We start from the raw sequence: 13,633 nt of genomic DNA on the forward strand, positions 1-13,633 counted from the left end.
GTGTTGTATTTGGAGTGCACCTGCTACTGGTATTGGCAGACCTGACAAGCTAAAATGGGGAAGAGAAATGACAGACTGAGTGCAGTCCAATAGCTCAAGCTGTGTTCCTGGTAACATGGAAACTAACTTTTTTAAAATGTGGGTATACCAAACAATAGCATAGCACAACTTTTGTGCAGATCATTGGTTCCCAGCCTCGGGGCACAACCAAAATCAGGGTCGTGGAGGGTCTTCAGTAAGGTTGTGAAAGGTGCACACGCATGCTCGTGGGTGGGTGGGGCTGCTGTGCAGAAAAGGGGCAATGGCAGCTCCCCTGCCCCTGAGCCATTGCTGCCACACTCTGCTCCCAGTAGCTGGGTCAGGAGGTTGGCCAACTTAAGGTCACAGCAAAAAAAAAAAAAAAAGGTTGGGGACCACTGGCGTAGATGTTGCCACCTTACAGCAAAGTGATGTTGGCCTAAAAAAATTTGGGTAGAGGTTTGTGAGCCCTACACTAATCTGCCCGGCATAACGTTCAAGGGAAGGAGTTTACCGTCCTCAGTCAGTCAGGGGTGCTATGCCTCTCTAATTATGGGCTGACTGGGCCAAGCAGCCAGGCTTTGTGAAGGGCAAACATTTAACTTGTAAATCCAACAGTTTCTTTTTTGGGAGGGATTACTGGGATGCCTCTTCAAGTTAACGGCTCAATATCTGTGATTGCTTCCGGTTAGTAAGGTCCTGTCAAGTAGCTTTAATTCCTTAAAACCCTGGATATCTTTCCCAGTTGAAGAGGCTCGAGTGGCTGTTTCAAAGGTAGACCTCTAAGCTGATTAGTTTCACTAGAAGGAATTGGATCCTAAAGCAGTATGCTGGCTATGGGGAGAGTTGAGGTGTTAACTGAATTTTGACGTCTTGTCTTGGCAAGAAGACCTTTTACATTTCTACTAATGTGTTGCGGCACAAACTATAACAAAAAAGCACCTAGCATCCTACATACCGTGGTTCTTAACCTTCTTTGTACCAGGACCCGTTTGCAAACATTGACCAGTGCCCCTCACGCCTAACCTGCTGCCCCAGACCGGGTGGCAGGGCGGTAGAGGGGGGCCCCAAGCAGCCCCCTTGCATGCTAGAACTGACAGCCTGCAAGGGAAAAGCCATGTTTTCTCTTTTTCTCCTTTTTAAAGGAGAACCCATTTTTAAAGTTTGTTTGTGACCCTTCCATATATTCCTGTGACCTGCTTCTGGGCTGTGACCTACAGGTTGAGAAACACTGTCCCAAAAGTACCAGATTCTCTTTTAAAACATTGGCCACTAATGAGAAGTATGGCTGTCTCGCACCTCTCTGCAGGGAGTGTTTTGTTTGCCCTAGGTAGCTGTACAGTGTTAACAGAGTCCACAAGAATCTGGGCTATGTCAATGAACACCTTCCTCTGTTTTGTTTTCTCCCTGCAACAGCCGGCACTGTGGACGTCTGCTTTGCCATAAATGCTCAACAAAAGAAATTCCAATCATAAAATTTGATTTGAACAAGCCTGTTCGAGTTTGCAACATCTGCTTTGATGTCTTGACTCTGGGAGGAGTCTCTTAGTATGCTGTGCGAGGAAGAAGATTCCCCATCAGCCCTCTTCTGACAGCAGCTCTGCCAACAAGCTGTACCGACAGGGAGGGGAGGCCTATATACATGTCTGTCTTCTGCAATAGACTGAACTAATTAAGGACCATGTTATGATATATTCCAGTATAAATGATTTTTGTATGATTTGTAAATGTATTGGGCTGTGGTGGATGTCACTAGGAATTGGAGTGGATTGCTCACCCGTAAGTGATCAACAAAATTGAGTGAGACCCTCTTCTAGCTGCAGTGGGGTAAGGAACTTGGAGCCACATTAGCCTGGTGTCCTGTACTGATCCAGATAACCAAAACAGGCCTGTGCTTAACCATGGTGCTTTGCACTGAGCTACTCCCTTAGGTCCTGCCACTTCCAGGCTGTGGTGGAGATGGCACTGAGCTTCAGGGTAAATAGTAACTGTTCCCTTTTTGCGTTGTCTTCACAAAGATAAACGCTCCCTTTTTCTGTATAGAAAGCTTTTTTTTATAAAGCTGGCCTGTGCTGTTACAACCACTACTCATTTCAAGGCTAGTTTTCAAGCAGGGTTTAACTTTACTCATAGCTCAAGAATTGTGGCCTTACAATAGAAAGCTTTACAACATCTCCATGATGCAAAGCAGTCAGGATTGCAGTTCCACATTGATACCTCCCCTTCGTAATGGTCTCATTAGCTTTAGCATATTCAAGAGAACTGCAAAGTCTTTACTTCTGCTCATGCCTACCAGATTTGTCAGTCTACTTGTGTTGCACTTTCATATTTGCATTGCAGGCCCTTCCACACGCGCACTTTTTTTGTGCAAGAACTCAAGTGCTCTGAGAAAACCTAAGCTTACACTAAACAAAGAAACACTAAAGCAGATTGCATAGTCCTACCTTGCTGAAGAGCAATATAGTGCTGGAGGTGTAATTATGAATCCTGTAAGGTAGACAAGTTACCTGAATGCCTTTTCTTTCTTTGAGACCTGGTGTAGGGGAGAGCCAACACACTGGCCAAGAAAGAGCATGCTGCTCCCCTGCTAGGTGTCCAATCAAGGTCTCAAATTCAAGTGGAGAGGTTAGTTGTTGGCAGTGCTTGAAGGTTCACTGTCAGATCTTTCAAAACTAGTGGCAAAGGAAGATTGAGCTGCATTGTTAATTGACCTTTTGTCTCAAACTGCAGCAAGCTGTTCTGGGCTTGGCTGTGGCCACTCTTAAAAGTGTTGAATCCTAGGGGCAGGATGCAGGGGGAATGACAGTTTCTCTTCAAAGTAGTCTGTAAATTACTTGGGTGCTAGTAAGCACTTGCCCTGATTTTTAAACTGGCTGTAGCATTTGTAGGCCAATATTACAGACATGCTAAAGAGAATGTGTGCTTAAGAACAAAATCTTATCTTTAAGTTTTCTCCCTAGGAGGGAGAGTAACACCCAACGTTCCTAATCTCTGCTCCATGGACAATTTGTATACGTATTTATTCTTTTTCACTAACTGCTACTCATGTACACGAGTACATTTTTGGGAGAAAATAGTTCATTTCACTTGCTTGGTCTAGAATAGTGACGTGGCAGTGCAAGACTTACCCAAGATGTAAAATGAGCTGATAAACCAGAGTGCTACTCTTCTACATTTCTGTGACTTGCAGGATATGTTTACTTTGGGCTGGTGCAGTAAAAACATTTTTGGAAGACCTTGTCAAGGTTGCTGGTAGTGTATTGTCATAAGAGTTTTAGGAAACTGCTTGGTCTTCCAACATGTAGGTGCAAAAACTGGAACCCTGAGCCTGGTAACACTAGGGTGGAATAATGGACTGACTCTCTAATGCAGTTATGATATGATTAGTGTTAATGCCAATTACAATCTCCTTGCAGCAGAGCTCAGTAAGTTATGCCTCTAATGTAAACCTTAGTTTCTGTGCAAGTGTCAACCTGCAGCAAGCTTGTTCTAGGAGTTGAGAGGGAGGGTATAAATGACAGGCTGACTGGCATTTGATAGAAAAGTACAGCTTTGTGTGTGTTTTTTGGATGCCCAGAATTGATGGGGAAAATATAAGAATAGTTTCATATTGCTTATGATGGTCTTTAAATGTCACAATTCAGTTTGACAAAAACAGCGTAAATTCCACTGTCTTGTCAAAAATGGTTGGTTTAGACCAGTTGACTAACTTGATCCAGGAATAGCGTGTAACTTGTTTAATTTCATCCCCTCCTTTAAAAAAAAAACGAAACAAAACCAAAAAAAACAAACTGTCAAGCAGAGAAATTAGTGGCCAAGGAATTTTAAATGCAGCACTGGAGGGATGGTTATTTCAGGAACTGCAGTGATCTCTAACATGGATTTTGTTACCAATTGCATGGAAAACTCTAACTAAAGTATTAAATCAACCACCAGTGGAGCTGCTGAGCAATAGAAACAAGCTGCTTGGCACCCCTGCCATTCTAATCGCATCCTTATGTTGATGAGACCGCTCAGGTTTGTAACAACTGGAGCATCTGAGACCTGCAGTAGGTTCCACCTCATACCACTGCCTCCCTGCTCCTACTGAGTGGCGTAGAAATGGTTGGGTTGTTTTTTTTCCTGTTTTTAAAACAAATGGATAGCCTGCTGGCAAATACTGTGCAACTCCTAGGATTCTAGCAATACTGGTTTTGTAATAGACTATATCTGCTCCTCGAGCTTAAATGAAAGCTTGGCTATAACTAGCCCTGTAACACGCACACATTCAGTTCTACAGACTGAATTCACAGTACATTCAACAAAATTGATAAATGAAGTGCCTTTTTCTTGTGAGACTGTTTCATGGCAGCCAGTTTGTAATGGACTATGCTTTCTGCTGGGATTTAAAAACCATGCAATTTAACTATGAAACCCAATAACCTAGCCTCTTGGTTTCCTGTATTGCACAACTAAAATCCACTTGTCTGCTGCCTTCTGTTTAGAACGAGGGAGCAGTTTTTTCTCTCCCACGTGCAAACTTGAGTCCCTGTTCCTTTTGACACAGTCCACTGAGTGTATCTGGGTGGTGGTGCGTTTCCCTTGGACCTTCAGGTATCAATGGGAGGTTCCCGGCTAATACTCTAGTGAACTGGAAGCTCTGGGAGAGCCTCTATTTTTTTTTATTTTTTTTTTATTTTGTCAACACATTTCTAGTTTTTTGAAAACACATGCACTTCTCTTATCTCACAAACAACATTGTGACCAAACTATTTTTGCTGTCCTTGCATAGTCACAGGTTGGACTGAGTGACCCTGGAGACTGCTTTTGAGGCAAGAAAGGATTTCAGTCCTGTGAAATGGGCTCAGAACCACCAGCAAAACAGCTGGGAAACACTTGTGCTGCAGCTGCTTGTTTGTGGATAAACAGAGGAACTCAGTTTGCAGAATAGATGCCCAGCACTCAATGGACTACGTTTTTGAGCTTGTCTTGGATATTTAAAGTTTGTGGGGAAGGAAACCTGGCACGGTTTCACACTAAGCATAGTAGAAATGTCTGGTGTTTAAAGTGGTACTAATACAGCATCACTAAGTAGCTTCCTAAAAGCTGTCATACAGATGACCAATGACTTGTACAATTTCCTTTTTTATGTAGCCTGTGTACTCTAAATCTCTGTTCGTAATACAGGGTGTCTTGTAGATGGAATGCAGTAGCTGACATATCCTTGGATGAATTTCCCTGACATCGGGTTCATGGCAGGGTTAGATATTAGACACTTTCACTTACCTGGTTTTATTGAAATGTGAAAGACAGGGTCATTGGAAAGCCTATGGATAGCTGAAAGCAGAACTCTGAAACTTGTCATACCCCCTGTGACCTGGTCAAGTCTTAAAGCAATGGTATTTTTAATGGCATTTTTTGTTTGTCTGGAGTCCATTGTAAAAAAAAAAAAAAAAAAAAAATGTATCTTCCCCCAATATTCATTATTTCATTGTGTAACAGTTCCTTGTAATAAAACTCTGCATAACAAGATAATGGATCTGGATCATGGACTGTAAACATCCATTTTATAGCAGTTGCTTTTCTGGCACAAGAAATGACTAGTACAGGCAGAAAAATCTTTGTCTTTTTGTGTACTTTTGAAGTTGGAAGAAAAACTTCTCTTATGGGAGTTCAGAGTAAGACCTAACTAATCACAGTTGAAGATAAACTGTTTCATACCTGCAAGACAGAGTACAGAAGATGTAACAACCCTAGGTGCATATTGTACTAATCTTAACTGCTTGTTTCTAAGAGGTCTGATACAGGCTTGATGCCAACTTTCCTATTCTGCCGTAGTCTGGTCTGTCTATGAGTTTCTTCTTTTTACTTGTCCCTTTCCTACCCCTGCCTTGTATGTCATTTTTGCTTCAGCTGCACTATATATGAGTTGAGAGTTCACTGAAAGAAAATGGAAAGTGACTGCTGTAACAGGGAAGGTCATATGAGCATATTCAAGAGCGTCTTGCATAAAGGGAGGCTCTAGAGTTACTGTAAAACTAGCCAAAAGTAATTTGCTAGATCATGACAGTTCTGATAAATACTGACACTACTGAATTTCATAGAAGATGGTTTGTTTAGCACTGATGCTTTGCTTTGCTGCATATGCAACTATTCAGAACTGCCTGCTGTCCTGGCAACTGGTGAAGGGGTGTGGGTGCATGTCCCTCCCCCTCTTCCCCCAAGTCTGCCTTACCTTGCAAACATGGTTGGAAACTTCACTGGAGCCCTTAGCTACAGAGTACTGCTTTCCCAGCCAGGATCATGTAAACTTTTTTACATGCTGCAATTCAAATGTTTAGCTAGACCAGGACTTTTTAGCCCATTTACTGCAAACATGTTACTATTTGCTGTAAATAAATATCTAAAAGTGAATAGTCTTAACTGGCCTTTTGAATGACAGTTCCAGCCTTGCAGTGGCTTGTCTTGCTCCTAAATGCCAAAACCAGCTCCTCTGCCTTGAGCAAACAGCTAGGTGCAAGCTTTTCAGAAAAGAAAAGCTGCTGTTATGCAGACTGGTTGTGGCACTTTGCCTGTTATTGCAGTGAGGAAAAGCATTCTCCTCTCTCACTGCCAGCAAGCACTACAAGGCTTTATGTTAAACCTCAAGTGCTCTTTAATGTCTTCTACTTCCTTTTCAAGTTTGATTCATTTAGTCTTAAGTTCAATGAGTTTGGGCTGCTCCAGGTCACTGACCTGAGTTCATGGCTGTGGGTGGAGACACTGCACCGTGGTGGCAGTTTGCAGCCTGAGCCACGAGGACATGGATTTCATCTTCAGCACAGCAATTTGTTTCTTGTACAAGCAGGAGGAAGACAGTCTTCTAGCTCAGACTTGGCTTGAAAAAATTACTTATTGATTCTTTTAGCAGACTTTCCAGGTGCAAGAGCTAACAGGAAGGCAGAGAAGGGGATCAAGAAAACAATGTCCATATCCCACAACATTAAAGTAAAAGGGCTAGCTTTGCCTATGAAGGTGGTGATTAGGTACTTATTTCAATCTCACTTCCGAAAGACTTCTTTGCCATTTGATTTATTTAGTTTTCTACACTGTCCTAGGTAGCAACTCAACATGTCTTTAGCTTCAACGTATGTTCCTGTAACTTCCAAATCTAGCAGCATATCACTTTAAAACATCACATCGCTCCTTTCTTGATTGTTATGGGGGAAGATAATAGAGCAATTCTTCTGGTGCAAAACACTCTGCAAGCCCCCACCATCAGAATGTTTTTGCCACATAGCTGTGCAATATGTGGCACCCTAGTCCTATCTGACACCATGTACTGCAGGTTCAGGTGGTGCCTGTGCTGCTACCTTGCAGTATAGGGGGTGGATTTTGAACCTAGGGAGCTCCTGGGGTCTAAAAAAGAATGCACAGGAAAAGGAGGGTCACACACATGGAGGCAGTGCACACTGCCCAAAACCAGAGCTACACTGGTTGCTGGCAGACTGCTACCTCCAGCAGCTGCACCTTCCCCAGCCTCCCCTACCCCACCTGAGGTAATCTGCTGTGCACCAGAAGGTGCATGGCCCAGGTGTTCCCCAGGGGGACACAGTAGTGGCACAAAGTGTTTATCTTGCAAATTAGGTGTGGGCATTTGCACACCTAACATGGTATTTGCTAATACTGTACAGTACTCTTAAAAAGATCTTGCAGTCTGCTGCGTACCCCCTCCCTCCTCCATTGAATCATTGACCAAGGAATTATTTCTTTCTTTTCCAAGTTGAGAGGTAGAGCATGAAATGTGAACTCCATTAAGTCAAAGGTGTCAAACATGGCCTACAGACTAAATCCAGGCTACCAGCAGGCCACTGGATGTTGGAGGTAAGGGGGTAGCAGGGCCAGGGTGAGTGGTTGCCTCGGAACTGAAAGCCCTCAGGCTATGGCAGGTACTGGCACCAGTAGCAGCAGGACAAGGGAGGGCTCACATAGCCTCAGCCACTGCCATTACTGCAACTCCAGTTCTTTGGCTAACAGGCCCATCTGCCACGTGCTTTGCACCCGAGCTGTCGCCACAGCATGCCCTGTGGTCTGTGCCAGCACCACTGTATACCCTGTGCTTCATGCTGCTGCTGTGCATCCTGTGCCAGAGGTGGAGCATGCACCTTGTGCCCCATGCTCTATGCCAGCAGCCATGGCACAAGAACATCAGTGGCAGCAGCTCTAGCTCCAGCAAGGGGCACTGGCAGACAATGGGAACTAAAGATACTGGGACTATCTTGTGGCCTGGGCTGGATCCAGCCTGCATGCAGTCTTGTGGTCCAGATCTGGCCCATAGCTGGAGGCAAGTTTGACAGCCCAGCACAAAGTATGTGGTAGAGCCTAGCTCTGTAAACTGCCAGTAATTGGTCTCCTTGGGCACCTATACCCATACAACAAGGCAGCTCATCACACCACATCAGAGCAGACTCAAGTCTGCTGGAGCATGGCAATTACTGCACTCCAGTATCACATGTATTAGTGTCCCTGTGCTGAAAAATGGCAGCGGGGGCATTTTAACTAAAGCTCGTTCAATAAGCTTTAGCTAAAGCACTCCCATCGCCATTTTTCAGTGTGGGGACACTGATATGTGACATTCCAAGTGCTTTACTTAGAGCAGCTTTCAAAACCACTCTAATTAAAGCAGTGCCCTCCCTCCCCACAAGCATGTGTATAAACACCCCTTGTTCCTGTCTTTACCGACCGCAGGACAGCATAGTAAATACATCTCACTTTAAGAGAATTGATCCCATGGAGACCACTCCACCCAACCAGCTGGGTAATAGCTGGGCTGGAGGTAAAGTAGGTTTGTGGTGAGATTGCAGCTGCAGTGAGTCTGTATGCTGGCTTCACTATCTAAAGACGTGCATTCATAACTGTCTAGCACTTGAGTTTTGCACAGAAACAGCATCATCTGTGCTGGTATCTTTGACAATCGATTAAGTTATTGAGCTAAGCAAAAGTAATGCTTCAAACCCACAACTACGCTGGACGCAGGGTGGGAATTGCGACTGAGGGTCCCCATCTGCCTACAAACATGATGCCATAAGCAGGGGTAATGAAAAAAGATTTTACGGCAATACAATTACCTTGCTTATCTGTGGCTTGCTTTTGTGGTCCAGCTGAAGTGAGCAGTGCCATGGTGTTGTCAGTAAGGAGTCACAGAACTTGACTGAGGATAGCTTAAGACACACGAACTTTAAACTGCTCTGCAACATTTCTCTTGTTTAGCCTGCAGTGAAAAACACTAAAGAAGCAATGCAAATAAGGCCTCATCCAGTGTACCTTCTGCACTTGATAAGCACTGCTTTTGTATAACTGCACAGGACACTGGATGCCAAATAGCATGTTTGTGAAAGAGACCTCCCACACACAAGGCCTTGTCCTGAGCCATGGAGGTGATGGTGCTGCTGACAGAATGCAAGTGAGCACTGCAAACGATTCTACTGCAAAACTCCTGCTTTGGGGGTAGTGGGGAGGAGTTTCATTTGCATGTTTCTGTAAGTTAAATGAGCTCCCAGTGTACTGATGTGCTGGTTAATTCCTTTGAATGCAGCACAGTCCTTCCATAGCTACAGTTCCACGCTTCTGTTTTTCCTTGCATAACCAAGAGTAACCGTTTCTAAATATGGATTCGATGGCAAATTCCTAACATTTGCTTCCAACCAGTGAGAAACAATGTTGAAACAAATATGGAAGTAGGAGTCTTCCTCTTTCACCACGTATTTTTCATTCATACACCCTGTATAGTGTGGTTCTTTCATTTATTTGCACATGCTTATACAAACTGGTTTGTGATCCATATTTTTAAGGTACAAGAAAATTCAAAGTGCTTTTTGTGCCCTTAGCCCTTTCAAACTTGTTTCACTTCGGGGGCCAAAAAGCTTATTTTAACTCAGTCTGTTAGAGCACACCAGCCTGCTAGTGGATGGCACCCTTCATATTCTTGCAAGTGAGGATTGTCTAAGTCACCTCTGTCCTTATGCTCACTGTAATCCAGTTGCCCAGAAGGAGGCCCAGTAGTTCGCACACACACACAATAACTGTCTTTGGATCCAGGCTTGTAAAACTTCCTCGGTACACCGATCCAGTCTCTCTTCACTCCTCCACTAAAAAAGATCAGATGCAAGTAACAGCTTATTTCTCACTCAGTTAATTGAACTAAGAACCCCTAGTGGAAGTGTTTTCCAACCTACAGAGAACTATACAATTAGATACTGTACTTCAGCGAATAGACTGGGATCAGTTATGGGAAAGCTGGAGCCTGAAACAGAGACCAGCCCGTGTAAGCAATAGCCAGAAACTGCCTGGTGCAGTTTTTTTTGGCCACAGTGAGTAGCTCAACAAGCAGTAGCTTGTTGCCTAGAGCTTTTCAAACCAGTTTCACTGTATCCTCATGCCCTTCTGAGAGCAATTTGCTTAGTTAAAAGTCTCGGGACTGCATGTTTTTTTGTCCTGACAATTACTTCCTCCACCCCAATGCTTTGTGACTAAGAACAGCTTTTATATACACTTTGCTCTATAGTAACAACTCTGAATGAAAAAAAAGAGACACATTTTTAACTGACTCCCTATCCCATTACTGTATCGCATCTTACTGGGCATCTTGCAGCAGCAACATTAAGCTCAATTCCTTTACTGCTGGTGTGTTTATTTTTTTATACTAGGAGCCAAAGGTATTGAATATTATGCAGCACCAGGTCCCAGACAATGTACCCAAAGGGCAGCACTATGGACCTCAGCCCAGCCACACCCTCACACATGCTTATCTGTCAGGCATGCAAGCAGTTCCACTGAACTCAGTGGCACTAGTCATGCTGAAAGTTAAGTACATTTTAGTGCCCCATTGGATCATGACCCTGAGGGCACTGGCACCATTTTTCTGGGTGTATTGCTTTGTTTTTTTTTAACTGAAGTACAGCTTTTAAAAGCTGTATACACGTTCCTGTAATGAGAGGCACGTTGTTAGGATACAAGGAATACTGGCTGCATTGCAACCCCATTGGCTTCAAAGGGAATCTTCCCAGACGCAGACTCCAACTGACATTCACTATATTGGTAAAGCAGCTGGAATACGGTCCCATTCATTTAATGCAGTGCCTCCCTCTGTGTGGGAACAGTTGTCTGTGTAGGCACAATACACGCACACGTCCCACACTGGTTAGCAGAAGCAGCTGCTCATATGCCTTGTTGCGGGATCTTAACCAGCATTTGTGGTTTCTGAAGATAACATTTTGCAGCCTGTGTCAATGCTGACTCACTTCTGAACCATTCCATTCAAGCCAGGCATGCCAAAGCAACTAAGCAAGCTCACCATACTACGCAAGCTAGCCAGCTCTGGCAACACTCTGAGAGCCACATATTATTCACAAGGTTGTCTCATTTCTAAGACAGGGATAACAGGTGAAGTAGTTCAATCATGGGCATGCACAAATACTAAACGATCACCTGTGACCTCAGCAGAAGCTCACTCTGTTCTATCTGTGCTGCAGCTATCATCAGCTTCTCGCTCAGCACAGGTCAGATGAGATGGGATGTTCAGAGGTATTTTGCTCTACACGGTCTACAACAAGGACGAAGACCAGATTCACCTTTGTTTGGAACACCAGAATCTGCTGCCACCATTTGAGCTCCATTCAGAGTTGCAAGGTGGAAATTGCTGGTTCTCCTCTTCACTTTGTGCCTTAAGCTTCAAGCCTTCTTCAATGAGGGCCTCTGCTTGTTTCAGAGCCTCTGTGGGTGCCCCGTTCTCATCATAGAACCTTCCCACCAGTTTGCCTGTGGAGAGAGGAGAGGTAAGGGGAGGAGCAAAGAAGAGTCATTAAGGCCACTACAGTTTTGGCAAAAAGAGGGAGTTAACATGATTTTTTTGAAGCAAAAGAAACTCTGCAAGAGCAGCACATCTGACAAAGGCAGGTCTGCTATTTTGATAATGTCCTTAAGCAGCCACAACCCATCTGTCCCTGGCTCTCAAAACATTTTGCCAACAGTAACGCACGCAGGTGGTAAAGGCTTAATTCACCGTCTCAGAAATCAGGATATGGAAACAGACAAAAGCATTAAAACAACCCAAGGGCACAGAATTGATGGCAACAATTCTGACTCCAAGTGCTCTAACTAGGGGAAACATTGCCTCCCTCACTACGCCATGTTTTTCCCAACACTACTCCTGTCAAGCCCGCAGACTACAAATCAGACTCACTGTTTGCATTTTGCAGTTCGTCCCACCTACTTCACAAGAGCAAATACTTTTCTCCCCTCATTACTGCGATACTTTAAAAAAAAACAACAACACAATTACTTGGCTAACATGCAGTGAATAAGGTGGCTGTCTATGTCAAGCCTGCCAACAGTTTGACACGCACCTAATTTTCAGAACAGGGATTACAGGTATTTAGAAGCCATCAGTCATGCTTGTCCATTATCAAGCATGAGAGAACGTGGGCAGGCCAGAGCCAAGAGACCGCTACTTTTAAAAGGCTGGATGGAGCAGCTAGTCCGTGCTCTCAGGTTTTTAGCCACAGCTCATTCACCTGGAAGGAAAGGTCAAGTCTTCTGCCCAGCTATGGCATTTCCAGCCACGGGTGCCCAACTCATAGATTTCACAGACGTTAGGGCTGGAAGGGACCTCGTAAGATCAGGTCCAGCCACCTGCCCAAGGGGCAGGAAGTCACCTGGGGTCAAAGGATCCCAGCAAGATAAGCGTCCAAATGTTTCTCAAAGGTGTCCAGAGTAGGTGCTTGCACCACTTCTTGGAGGAGTCTATGCCAGGCCTTGAGGGGCTCAGACAGTAGAGACATTTTTCCTTATGTCCAGCCTGAAACAACTGTCTGCAACCACTGGACCTCATCTTCCCTTGGGGTGCCCTGGTGAACAGGCGCTCCCCCAGATCCCGATGCACCCCTCTCATGTTCTTACAGGCTGCCACCAGGTCACCCCTGAGTCCTGGTTTGAGTCTGTGACCTTTTCCTGATCCCAATTTAAAAAGCTGCTGTGAGGAATCAGCTCGGCTGAAGGGATCACCCAGGCCTGGACGCACCTGCGCGACTCGGGCTTTCCCCATCCCGCGCCTGCGGAAAAGCGCCCTCCCCTACACAACTGGTCTGACCGTCTCCCCGTGCCAGGCGGCACCCCAGCAGCCCTCCCCGCAACACCCAGCACAGCCTGCGCTCGGGAAGGTTTTTGGCGCAGCCCCCAAAGCAGGCGCAGAGCTGGGGAAACGGTGCGAAAACCCTGCGGGCGCCGGGAACGTGTCCGGCTCTGCACGGCTCACGCTCGCCCGTGTCCCGAGGCAGCGGCACGGCCCTGAGCCCCAGCAGCTGCCCGGCCCTCGGCCCTCCGGTGCGGCCAGGCCCCGCACGCGCGCACCCAGCCACCCACCCACGAGGTCGTATTGCTGCTGGTAGAAGCGCAGCCAGCGGCGCAGCGCGGGCGCGTCCCGCGGCGGCAGCCCCGACACGTCGTCCACCAGCCCCCGCGCCGAGAAGTCTCCCGTCACGAAGGCCCGGGACGCGTCTCTGCCCGCCAGGCCGCTGTAGGCGCCGCCCGGCCCGTAGTGCTCGCGGCCGCGGTGCACGTCGAAGACCTGCCCCAGCACGGCCAGGTAGAGGCCGGGCGA

General features: G+C 45.7%; 2 protein-coding genes across 2 annotated transcripts in view; one reads left to right on the plus strand and one right to left on the minus strand.

Moving 5' to 3' along the window:
• The window catches only part of ANKFY1 (ankyrin repeat and FYVE domain containing 1), a 51,814-nt gene extending 46,280 nt beyond the window's left edge, over window positions 1-5,534 (plus strand). The window contains exon 25 of the mRNA XM_019511424.1: window positions 1,435-5,534. Within this exon, the coding sequence (XP_019366969.1) occupies window positions 1,435-1,567 (133 nt within the window). The 3' untranslated portion in view covers window positions 1,568-5,534. The remainder of the gene's footprint in view (window positions 1-1,434) is intronic.
• Window positions 5,535-9,291: 3,757 nt separating this feature from the next.
• On the minus strand, window positions 9,292-13,633 carry LOC109293418 (neuferricin; the record flags this gene model as incomplete). The annotated part of the gene is made up of 3 exons (XM_019511320.1): window positions 9,292-10,124; window positions 11,607-11,793; window positions 13,396-13,633. Coding segments are annotated over 3 exons (639 nt in total), but the record flags the coding sequence as incomplete, so codon positions are not given.

Source organism: Gavialis gangeticus, unplaced genomic scaffold (assembly GCF_001723915.1).
Source record: "Gavialis gangeticus isolate Ggan-Ray unplaced genomic scaffold, GavGan_comp1, whole genome shotgun sequence".
NCBI classification, from domain to species: domain Eukaryota; kingdom Metazoa; phylum Chordata; order Crocodylia; family Gavialidae; genus Gavialis; species Gavialis gangeticus.